Source organism: Emys orbicularis, chromosome 1 (assembly GCF_028017835.1).
Source record: "Emys orbicularis isolate rEmyOrb1 chromosome 1, rEmyOrb1.hap1, whole genome shotgun sequence".
In the NCBI taxonomy this organism is placed as follows: Eukaryota; Metazoa; Chordata; order Testudines; family Emydidae; genus Emys; species Emys orbicularis.
The window spans coordinates 178,188,975-178,201,155 of record NC_088683.1 but is presented as its reverse complement, the minus strand read 5'-3'; the positions used below and the strand labels follow the sequence as shown (position 1 = coordinate 178,201,155).

The 12,181-nt window shown below is 45.2% G+C and overlaps 1 protein-coding gene across 1 annotated transcript in view; it reads right to left on the bottom strand.

The window, feature by feature from the left end:
• Positions 1–12,181, bottom strand: part of CRYBG3 (crystallin beta-gamma domain containing 3) — a 140,920-nt gene that overhangs the window by 55,861 nt on the left and 72,878 nt on the right. Inside the window, exon 8 of the mRNA XM_065423274.1 lies at positions 571–707. Coding sequence (XP_065279346.1) covers positions 571–707 — 137 coding nt within the window. The remainder of the gene's footprint in view (positions 1–570; positions 708–12,181) is intronic.

Genomic DNA, 12,181 nt, shown 5'->3' with positions numbered 1-12,181 from the left:
ATAATGATTCTGGAAAAGAGGAAAACATCTCACTCTAGAACGAAAGGACCGGGAAGTTCTGTGCAAACATATTTCCTCTGCTAAACACACAAAGTACTGGACTGGTGAGGGAGTCTGGATTTGGCTCATTTTGCATAGCCCTTCTGACTAGCCACACAGAAAGTAAGGGCACAGTTGCCGCTTCAGGAGTGCTTAATTGAGGCAATATTTATTTTCTGGAATTCAATCACACTGTTATGCTTTTAACAGTGTGGTTGGGTAAAAGGACACTACTGGTCTCCAGTGAACAAGAAGTTGACTTTATCTGAGCTTCCTCCTCTACTTATACAGGTGCTCAAGGAAAGGTCTACAAGACTGGCTGATAGGAAAACAGAGGAAAAATGCCTTTGAGAGAGTCAGGCTGCACACCAAGGAATCATAGAACTGGACTGAAACAAACTAGGGAGTTTATGTTAACTTATTTTTATAAATATAATGCCCTCAGAAAAATCCTTTTTGATTGCAAGTGTTTTTTCCTGCTATGTCATTCCACCAGCTTACAAACTACTAGTAAAGAATTCCAATACTCACACTCCTGACTTGACAATTATGTAAAAGGTGCTTTTAACATCCAGTTCTTCTAAATTGGCAACTGCACTCTGTATGCAGACAGGAAACCCCTCTGTTCCAGCTTGTGGGCAAAACTCTATTTCTGGAATGCTGCAATCCTGCAGAAACAAATCAGACTGTAAAGGTTAATTACATTTGGAAAGTTTGCCAGTACTGCTAGAAATACAGGTCCTTCCTTTTAAAGCTATGTTTATTTCAATTATTTTCTTAACACAATAACTTTGGGTTCTACAGAACAGTACAACTTTTTAAAAATTAAGGCTGGAATTTTCAGCGTCCTAAAGGAGTTAGGCCTCCAACTTCCACTGACTTTCCATGGGAGTTTAGCACCTAACTCTTGTGGGCTCCTTTGAAAATCTCAGCCTAAATATGCTTTTATTAAATCATATTTACCAACAGAAGAAGCTATTTATATAGTGTTTCTGACTTCTTGGATTTTTAACAACTTTATGATGAAAACATTGAAGTCAACTGGTTGTGATATTACACTATTTTCTTTTTACTACATTTGGATTCAGTGGTGCTTTCTAATTTTCTATAATAAGTATTCATTAAAGAATAGCATACACATATACATGGCTCCTTTTCAGTATCATCTTAAATTAGGTAATTATGACCGTGTGTAGAGTTACATTAAATATGTCTAAAATAAAATACAACGTTTAACTGCACAGTTTAGAATCGGGCATGCTTGTTGATGAGCAGTTTAATGCTTAGTGTATAATAATTTAAATCAATAAAAGAAAAAAGATTCCAGATTTAATATTATATACAAACCCAGATCCCAATTCAGGAAAGAATTTAAGCACATGATTATGTCCATCTTAATTTCAGGAAGGGCACGTATTTAACTTCGAGCATGAGTAACTCTTGGATTTCACTGGAATTAAAGGGTGTACTTATAAGGATGCTTCCCTGGAATGAGGCTTCAATTATAACTACTTCAGAAATTTATTTAGGACTCCCTGTAATTAAGTTTTGCAATGCATATGACTTACGCCCTCAAATTGTGTAAATTCAATTTTATGTTACTTTAAATAAAAGGGCAGCATTCCAGAGAAAGGCAAAGAAAGTGAAAGCCAAAACGAATGTTTCCAGTGCCAGGTAGCTACCTAATGCTTTTTCTTTATACAGTACATGTTAAGATGGTGGCACTAGCAGGGCCGTTGCAAGGAAGTTTTGCACCCTAGGCGAAACTTCCACCTAGTGCCACCCCCCCACCCAGCTAACCCCGCCCCAGCTAATCCCTCTCCTCCCCCCACCAGAGGAGCCCCCCCTCCCCCGCGGCAGCTAACCCCGCCCGCCACCCGGGAAGCCCGCTGCCCCCCCGACTGGGGAGCCCCCCCGCAGCAGCTACCCCCCCCCTGCAGCTAACCCCGCCCGGGGAGCCTGCCCCAGCTCACCTCCGCTCCGCCTCCTCTGCTGAGCACGCCAGCGCCGCTCTAATTATCCTCCAATCGGCGCCGCAAGCCTGGGAGGGGAGGAGAATTAGAGCGGGGGCTGTGTGCTCAGCGGAGGAGGCAGAGTGGAGGTGATCTGGGGCAGGGAGTGGTTCCCCTGTGCGCCCCCACCCCCCCGTTACTGAGGGCGGCCATCCCCGCGCCCCCCCGCCCCAGCTCACCTCCACTCCACCGCCTCGCCTGAGCGGGCTTTTAGGCGCCCTCAACCACTAGGCGCCCTAGACGGCCACCTAGTTCGCCTAGTGGTTGCACCGGCCCTGGGCACTAGGATTTTATCACTGGAGCTCCTATCCATGAGCCTATCAATTCTGGATAAGAACTTCCCAAGTCTCACAGTTCTTCCGAAGAAATGTGCAGAGACTGTCTTTAACTATGGTAATTTCAACACACATGTAAAATGTAGCACCAGTGGTGTTTTTATTTTTTTAAAAACAGCTTTTGACACACTACAGCTCAATGTAAGGTTTCCTTTTAGGCCCTGATTCAGCAAAGCAGTTAAGCACTGAAGCGAAAGGGAGTTAACTACAGGTCTGTCGCATCTTACACGCATTTAACATGCACGATTTCAGCTTTACGTGATTGGCAAAAACAAAAACAAAACAAAAAAGAGAAAAATAACAATTTTAATACTGTACCTGAAGTGCGGGCGATTCCGCCCGCCATTACACTCAATGTAATTTTGACTATACGCGATTTTCGCTTTACGCGCTGACTGCAGAACTTAACCCCAGCATAAGATGCTACAGACCTGTACTGTTAGAATACTGTAAAGGCCTATAGTTTAAGAACTTAGGTGTATTTTTATCACTTAGTTAGTTACAGGGGTATAAAAACAAAATCAAAATCACAGTCTGCCTGTGTATGGGCCTTCTCTCACTAGGATAGTCTGAGGCCTTGTTCTTAAGCTAAGGCCTTTGGCTAAGCAGCAGGGGCAGTGATAAGCTGGGAAGTGTACGGTCACATCCTCACATTCCAAATCAGTCACATTGAAATAAGGTGGTGTTGGGCTGTTAGGAAGATGATCCTCTCCTGATAATGCCCATCACCACCAGCTAAAGAAATAGATCTTAAGATGGTTAATGAAAACTTAGTTTGATAGCATCCTGTCTGGCAAGAAATCACTTATCAATGGTTGTGGTTGTGAAACCCTCATTTCTGTATTGTTTTATCTTTATGGCTCCCACTTTTCATTGTTAATCTGTCTGGTTCTCTAATTGTTTCTGTCTGCTGTATAACTAATTTTGCTAGGTGTAAGTTAATTAGGGTAGTGGAATATAATTGGTTAGAGAATTACGGTATGTTACAATAGGTTAGGATTGGTTAGTTAAATTTCAGTAAAATGATTGGTTAAGGTACGCTTGCTGGGGGGGAGGGGGGAGAGACGGGAATAGGGAACGCGGAACATGGACACAGGCAAGGCTCTGCGGAATCAGAACTGGGAAGGGGGACATGGGGTAAATGCCCTGCGGCGTCAGAACTGGGAAGGGGGATACGGGGTATATGCTCTGTGGCATCAGAGCTGGGAACAGAACACGGGGGAACAGACTCTACTGGCATATAGAAATAAGCCCGACTGGTGTGAAGGGCTTTGGAATATGCTTGCTTGGAAACTAGCCCCATTAAACATCGCATTGTTTGCACTTCGGACTTCTGTTTTTTTGCTGCTTGCGGTCTGCGTGACAAGAACCAGGGAAGTGAAAGGGTTGAGGGAAAGCCCTCTAACAACTACGTGCTTTAAAAGTTTGGCATGTGCTTAAATGCTTTGCTCAGCCTAGAACATCAAGGGTGAAATCCTCTCCCCTGCTCTGGCCCTGTAATCCAAGTGGCATTCAGGGGCCCTAAAAGCCCTGGATCAGAGTGGGGAGAATTCCCCTGGCACAGGCACAGCAGAAGTAAAGCTGTTCTCTGAGGACCCCTTCACAAGCATAGGAGGCAAGAGGAGTGGGAACAACACTACAGAGATTTCAGGCATCTTTCTGGCCCATGAGACAAGGAGGGGCTGAGGGAACTTGGACAGCCCCCCAAGGTTATCTAAATTAGGGGTGGCCAACCTGTGGCTCCGGAGCCACATGCGGCTCTTCAGAAGTCAATATGCAGCTCCTTGTATAGGCACCGACTCCGGGGCTGGAGCTACAGGCGCCAACTTTCCAATGTGCCAGGGGGTGCTCACTGCTCAACCTCTGGCTCTGCCACAGGCCCTGCCCCCACTCCACCCCTTCCCCTGAGCCTGCAGTGCTCTTGCTCTGCCCCCACTCCCTCCCAGAGCCTCCAGCATGCCACAAAACAGCTGATTGGGAGGTGCGGGGAAGGAGGGAGGGGGAGGGAGGCGCTGTTCTGCAGGGCTGCCGGTGGTGGGAGGCGCTGGGAGTGGGGGAGCCGATGGTGGGCTGCTGATGTATTACTGGCTCTTTGGCAATGTACATTGGTAAATTCTGGCTCCTTCTCAGGCTCAGGTTGGCCACCCCTGATCTAAATTATGTCAGGGACTGTTCCAGCCTCCAGAGAAGCCTAGGATCAGGATGTATCTCAATTGTATAGCACAGAACCTCACCCCAGGATTGGAAGGCTCTGAACAGGTTCCACTGAAGCAGTAACAAATTATCCAAAAATAAAAACAAGTCTCTCTTGCTGGTGCACAAAGTTATTTTGATAGTTATTGAACTGTGAGCAATAAAGTAATAATTATGGTAAAATTACTTCAGAGAAATGTTAAGTCACTTTCCCCAAGAGGCCCACAGTACAGTAACATAATACACTAGCAATGCTCTCACACACAATCACATTTCCTTTGTATTGTACCTAGCAAACAATGCACAGTATTTATTTTCAGCAACAAAAAATTGCAACTATACTTTTGTATCAGAAGATCAAAACCAGAAAGATATAGTAGAAAATTGCCAGTACAATACCCTTATAGAAAATTGCTAAAGAAATGCTACTCATGCCTCTGGATCTAAACATACAGCTGAGCAGGTAAAAAAGAATTTGTAGTTCACATGAATATGTGCATGTGATACAGCCACAATGGAGAGAGATTATCTGAGGCTCCTGTTTTCTGCTATAATCTGTACATTTTGTAATCCAATCTAATCCAGGCTTTCAAAGCTTGCTTGTTTGCGATTTTCCTAATGAATTAGGCAGTAACTGCTTAAGGTACAAGAAAACATCTCTCTCTTTCCTTCCTTCCCCCTCCTCCTTACATATATATCATATACTGTTTATACATTTATGACTTTAGCCTATACAACATGCACCTAAATTCTGGAATCAAACAATTCAGTTTTTGTTAGGAAAATTAGAACTTTCTATCATAAAATTCTAGAGAGAATTATGCCAATAATCATTTTCGGCAAGCACAATACAGTGATTACATGGCAAAAAAGGTGGAGAAAGAAGGTACTTTTAACTGCACAGACACAGTATCTCATATGAGTCAATATCTGTTTTGTTTCAGTTTACCTAAGGAGCATCATTCTAAAGTTGATGCTTGGAATAAGTCTATATGCTTCTTATTATTCTTTTGGAAATGCTTCCAGATTTGTTTTTAGTTTTAGTGCTCATAAAAAGTGCCCCACTGACAGCACTAAAGACTGGAATAATATAGTTCTTCACCAGGTAGGTGAAGCACAAGCAGGGGCAGTGCAAACTCCCTAATTTTGCTTTAGTGTCTGTTCAGCTTGACTTGGAGGCCCACAAACTTGACCTGTTTACTAATTGTGATGGTTTTTTTGCGAACTGCACTGAGTATACCAACTCCTTTCACACATAGTTACATAGTAACTTGTGGTCATGACCAAAAGCAATTAACACATCAATTTTTAAAGGTAATAAAATTTTTGAGTAAACAGTATGTAATTTTATGACTATATTTTTTTAAAATTAGATTAGGGACCAGATTTTTAAAGGTAATTTAGGCATTGCTATGCTTAGCGTTGCAGTGCATAATTGATTTAGGAGCCTATATCTCATTTTCAAAAGGGCTGTAGGCACTTAGCAGCCTAAATCCCATTGCAAGTCAATGGGAGTAGACTCCTAAGGACCCAAATCACTTAGGAAAATGAGATTTAGGCTCCTAATCAGTTAGACATTGCAAAACTGATCTCAGCAACACATAAATATCTTTAAAAATCTAGGCCTAGGTTACAAACTATGCCCTGATTTACACCCATTGGATGAAATTCTGTGCTGTAATAAGCTGGTAAAGGTCCCCTAGACGAGAAGCCAAACAAGTTTCATCTGCTTATTTGGGGGATGAAGTTAGCCCACTGACCTCAGAGCACGGTAAAAGTTAGCCTGAGGTGTTATTGTACAAGATACATATTACGTCTTTGCAAATACACACCCATACTGTACCATAGCTTATATATTTTAAATATGTGGACTTTAGATCAGTAAATATTTGTCCTGGGATGATCAGATCTGCCTGAACAAACTGATTTAACGGGCAGCATTACTTACTGAAACTTCAGTAAGACTTTTAATGAAACCAGTCTTTACAAAACAAAATCTCCAAAACCGTGATAATTTGGAGGTTAAGAACCAGTACCTCCAATCTCAACCCCTTCAAATTTCAGATACGTGGATGCAAATCCATCACCACACTTGGTTTCAGGTCAGATACAAAACTGAAAAATAGGTTTTTTTTCCAATTTATGGTCATATGGAACCAAAATCATGCAGAGAGACAAAAGATTCCCGCCTTGTGCCAAAGCTATAAAAGGGGGTGGAACAGAACAAAGGGGGTGGCAGTCATGAGAAATCCCCTAGCTACCACCTAAGCTGGAAAATGGACTGTACCGGGGAAAGGATTGGGCCCAGACTAGAAAGGCGTCTAGTCTGTGAAAAAAGCTCATTGGAACATCTCTGAGGGTGAGATTTATCTATAATCAGTTTCTTAATGTATTAGGCTTAGACTTGCGTGTTTTTGTTTTATTTTGCTTGGTAATTTACTTTGTTCTGTCTGTTATTACTTGAAACCAGTTAAATCCTACTTTTTATATTTAATAAAATCACTTTTGCTTATTATTGAACCCAGAGTAAATAATTAATTCCTGGGGGAGCAAACAGCTGTGCATATCTCTCTATCAGTGTTATAGAGGGCGGACAATTTATGAGTTTACCCTGTATAAGCTTTATACAGAGTAAAACAGATTTATTTGGGGTTTGGATCCCGCTGGGTGTCTGGGTGCTAGAGACAGGAGCACTTCTTAAGCTGTTTTCAGTTAAGTCTGCAGCTTATGGGGGACATGGTTCAGACCAGGGGTCGGCAATGTTTGGCACGCGGCTCACCAGGGTAAGCACCCTGGTGGGCCGGGCCAGTTTTATTTACCTGCTGACGCGGCAGGTTCGGCCGATCGCGGCCCCCACTGGCCGCGGTTCGCCGTTCAGGGCCAATGGGGGCGGCGAGAAGCCGCGGCCAGCACATCGCTCGCCTGCGCCGCTTCCCGCCGCCCCCATTGGCCCGGGACGGCGAACCGCGGCCAGTGGGGGCCGCGATCGGCCGAACCTGCCGCGTCAGCAGGTAAATAAAACTGGCCCGGCCTGCCAGGGTGCTTACCCTGGCGAGCCGCGTGCCAAACGTTGCCGACCCCTGGTTCAGACCTTGGTCTGTGTTTGCAGCAGGCTAGCATGTCTGGCTCAACAAGGCAGGGTTCTGAAGTCCCAAGCTGACAGAGAAAACGGGCTCAGGGGTAGTCTCAGCACATCAGGTGGCAGTCCCAAAGGGGTTTCTGTGACCCAACCCGTCACAGTGGGCATTTCTGCCTGCTGGGGTCAGGTTACTAAGGCACAGAAAAAAAATAAAGAGTTAAACGGAGAGAGAAAGACATCACTGAATAGACGTGTTCATTTGCCGGGGTAACGAGTGCTGCCTAAGTGCCTAATTAGAGCACAAACCTTCAGTGAGCATCGCCCTCTATCCCTCTCTGCCTTTAACATTAAACATCTTCAAGGTGCTATGACTGTTCTCTTCTCCTCTCCTCCCAACCATCACCATTCTGGGGTTAAACTGCTTCCTCCATGGTTCCATAGGAGCAACACACTGCTGCTTTCCTCCTTAGGATCTTTAGGGATCACCAGAAAAGGCAACTCCTTTCTTCAGACTGGAAAGTGGTTCAGGGAATATCCAAACCAACCCTCAGAGAACAGGGACCTCTGAAAAACAGTCCTATTCCCACTGGCAGCAGGTTTGCTACAAAGCAGGCATAACTAGCGTTTCCAAATCCTTAGTGTTAAATGTCACAGTTCAGGGCTAGGTGCACCTTTAATCCCTCTCCAGTCTCCTGGAGTTCACTACACAGACATGCATCTTCACCTCTCTCAGCATGGAATCCCGCCACTCCTAGTTCAGGCCCTGGGTGCCAACCATGATTACTCAGCAGGTCCAGCTGGGTTCAGGTATCTGCAAGTCTTCCCTTTGGAGATCTGTGACCAGTAGTCTTTTTATCCATCCCAGGTTCTCTGTGCCCATTTTCCCACTAGCAGCGAGCAGCGGCCCCCAGGAGCCGGCCAACAGGGCTGCTAACAGGGGAGTTTAAGTGGGAGTTTACAGGGGGAGGTGGAAGGGGAGGCAGGAGGGCGCGATGGTCGGCGTGCTCTGTCTCCCCAGAGGCTGCAGGCAGAGACCATAGCAGCCATGAGCCAAGCAGCAGGGGACACAATGCAGATGAAAGCATGTAGCTGCTGCGGTATGTATATGGTCCTAGCAGGTGCGCCTGATCAGAGGTATGTCTGTATGAAATGCCGCCTAAATGCCCTGTTAGAGGAAAAGGTCCGAGGGTTGGAGATGCAGGTAGAGACCCTGGTGGAGTTTAGAAGGGGGTTTGAGCAGCTAATGGAGCAAAGGCAAGGGGTAGCTGAAGGGGAATGCTCGGGGGTGCAGATGGAAGCAGGGGCTATGGTCTGTGAGGGGGGAATGTCAGGGGGAGAACAAGAGCAGTGGAAGCATGTGACCGTGAGAAGCAGGCCAAGGAAAAGGAGAGCTAGTGAGGGGGAAATAGAACTCAGGAACAGGTTTGGGTGTTTGGTTAACGAGGAGGGGACGCAGCAGGTGGTAACTGATGGTGGGAGGCAGAGGAAGAAAAGAAGGGCAGCTAGTCCAATAGACAGGGGGGAGGAGTTGATGGAAGCAGCATCAATACTCGGCCCCGGGAGGATACAGGATGGCAATAGGGGGACTATAAGGGAAAATAGAGACAGACAGGAGTTACGGCCACAGGGAACAGGGGATAGATTGGTAGATTGCGCTGCCACCAGGCAAAGGCAGGTTTATGTGATTGGGGACTCCTTACTGAGGAGGTTAGACAGGCCTGTTACCAGGGCGGACCCAGAGAACAGAAGGGTGTGCTGTCTGCCGGGCGCTAAGATACGGGATGTGGACCTGCGGTTGAAAAGGATCCTAAAAGGAGCAGGTAAGAACCCCTTGATCGTCCTTCACGTAGGAACGAATGACACGGCTAGGTTCTCGCGAGAGAGAATCAATGGAGATTATGCCAGGCTGGGGAAGACGCTTAAGGAAGTCGAGGCTCAGATTATCTTCAGTGGGATTCTGCCTGTTCCTAGAGAAGGACAGCAAAGGGCAGACAGAATTGTGAGGATAAATAGTTGGCTAAGGGAGTGGTGCTATAAAGAGGGCTTTGGGATGTATGGCCACTGGGAGGCTTTCGGGGACAGACAGCTGTTCTCACGGGATGGACTTCACCTGAGTAGGGAAGGAAATAGACTTCTGGGAGGGAGGCTGGCTCATCTCATCAAAAGGGCTTTAAACTAGGAACTTGGGGGAGACGGTTGGGAGATGTCCAGTTAATCTCCACGCCAGATTCCAACACTGAAAAAGAGGGCGAAGAGATAAGCACAGATATAGGTAGGGGTAGGGAATTGGACATAAGAAGGAGGGGGCGGATGGACATTACGGGGTCCGTACCAAAGTGCATAACTAATGGGAGAAAGGATAGACAGCATACGGTAAGATGTTTATACACAAATGCGAGAAGCCTAGGTAACAAAATGGAGGAATTGGAGCTCCTGGTCCAAGAAATGAAACCTGATATCGTAGGAATAACCGAAACGTGGAGGAATGGTAGTCATGACTGGAGTACAGGTATGGAAGGGTATGTGCTGTTTAGGAATGACCGGAAAAAAGGTAAAGGTGGGGGTGTGGCATTGTATGTCAATAATGAGCTAAAATGTAAAGAAATAATAAGTGATGGAATGGATAAGACGGAGTCTGTCTGGGCAATAATTACACTGGGAAAAAGAACTACTAGAGCCTCCCCTGAGATACTGCTTGGGGTGTGCTATAGACCGCCAGGATCTAGCCTGGATGCGGACAGAGAACTATTTAATGTTTTTAAGGAAGTAAAAACTAATAAGAGCTGTGTGATCATGGGGGACTTTAACTTCCCAGACATAGATTGGGGAACAAATGCTAGTAACAATAATAGGGCTCAGATGTTCCTAGACGTGCTAGCAGATGAATTCCTTCATCAAGTAGTAGCTGAACCGACGAGGGGGGATGCCATTTTAGATTTGGTGCTGGTGAGCAGTGAGGACCTCGTTGAGGAAATGGTTGTAGGGGACAACCTTGGCTCGAGTGACCATGAGCTAATTCGGTTTAAACTAAATGGAAGGATTAACAGAAATAAAACAGTGACTAAGGTTTACGATTTCAAAAAGGCCAACTTTAATAAATTAAGGCGACTACTTAGGGAAGTGGATTGGGCTAACATACTTAGAGAGCTAAAGGCAGATGAGGCCTGGGATTATTTCAAGCTGAAGTTGCACGAGCTGTCTGAGGCCTGTATCCCGAGAAAGGGGAAACGGTTAGTGGGCAGGAGAATTAGACCTAGCTGGATGAGCGGGCGTCTCAAAGGGGCGATTAAGAAAAAACAGAAAGCGTACAAAGAATGGAAGAGGGGAGAGATCGGCAAGGAAACCTACCTTATTGAGGTCAGAGCATGTAGGGATGCGGTGAGAAAGGCCAAAAGCCGTGTAGAGTTGGACCTCGCGAGGGGAATTAAATCCAATAGTAAGAGGTTTTATAGCCATATAAATAGGAAGAAAACAAAGAAAGAGGAAGTGGGGCCGCTGAAGCATGCAGATGGAGTGGAGATTAAGGATAATCTAGGCATGGCACAATATCTAAATGAATATTTTGCGTCGGTCTTTAATAAGGCTAATGAAGGTCTTAGGAATAGAGGGAGCGGGACAGAGGGGAATAAAGGAGGGGCAATTGACATTACAGTATCAGAGGTGGAAGCCAAACTTGACCAGCTAAATGGGACTAAATCGGGCGGACCGGATGATCTTCATCCTAGAATATTGAAGGAGCTGGCGCGAGAAATTGCAAGCCCCTTGGCGATAATTTTTAATAAATCTGTAAACTCGGGGGTGGTACCAATGGACTGGAAAATAGCTAATGTGGTTCCTATTTTCAAGAAGGGGAAAAAAAGTGACCCGGGTATCTACAGACCTGTTAGTTTAACTTCTGTAGTATGCAAGGTCTTGGAAAAAATTTTGAAGGAAAAAGTAGTTAAGGACCTTGAGGTGAATGGCAATTGGGACAAATTACAACATGGGTTTACGAAAGGAAGATCGTGCCAAACCAACCTGATCTCCTTCTTTGAGAAAGTAACAGACCTTCTAGATAAAGGAAATGCGGTGGATCTAATTTACCTAGATTTTAGTAAAGCGTTTGATACTGTGCCGCACGTGGAATTATTGGTTAAATTAGAAAAGATGGGGATCGATATGAAAATCCAGAGGTGGATAAAGAACTGGTTAAAGGGGAGACTGCAGCCGGTAGTACTGAAAGGTGAACTGTCGGGTTGGACGGAGGTCACCAGTGGGGTTCCTCAAGGTTCGGTTTTGGGTCCGATTTTATTTAATCTATTCGTTACTGACCTCGGAACCGAATGTAGGAGTGGGCTGATAAAGTTTGCGGATGACACAAAGTTGGGAGGTATTGCCAATTCGGAGAAGGATCGGGATATTCTGCAGGGAGACTTGGATGACCTTGTAAATTGGAGTCACAATAATAGGATGAGATTTAATAGTGAGAAGTGTAAGGTGATGCATTTAGGGATGACTAACAAGAATTTTAGTTATAAGTTAGG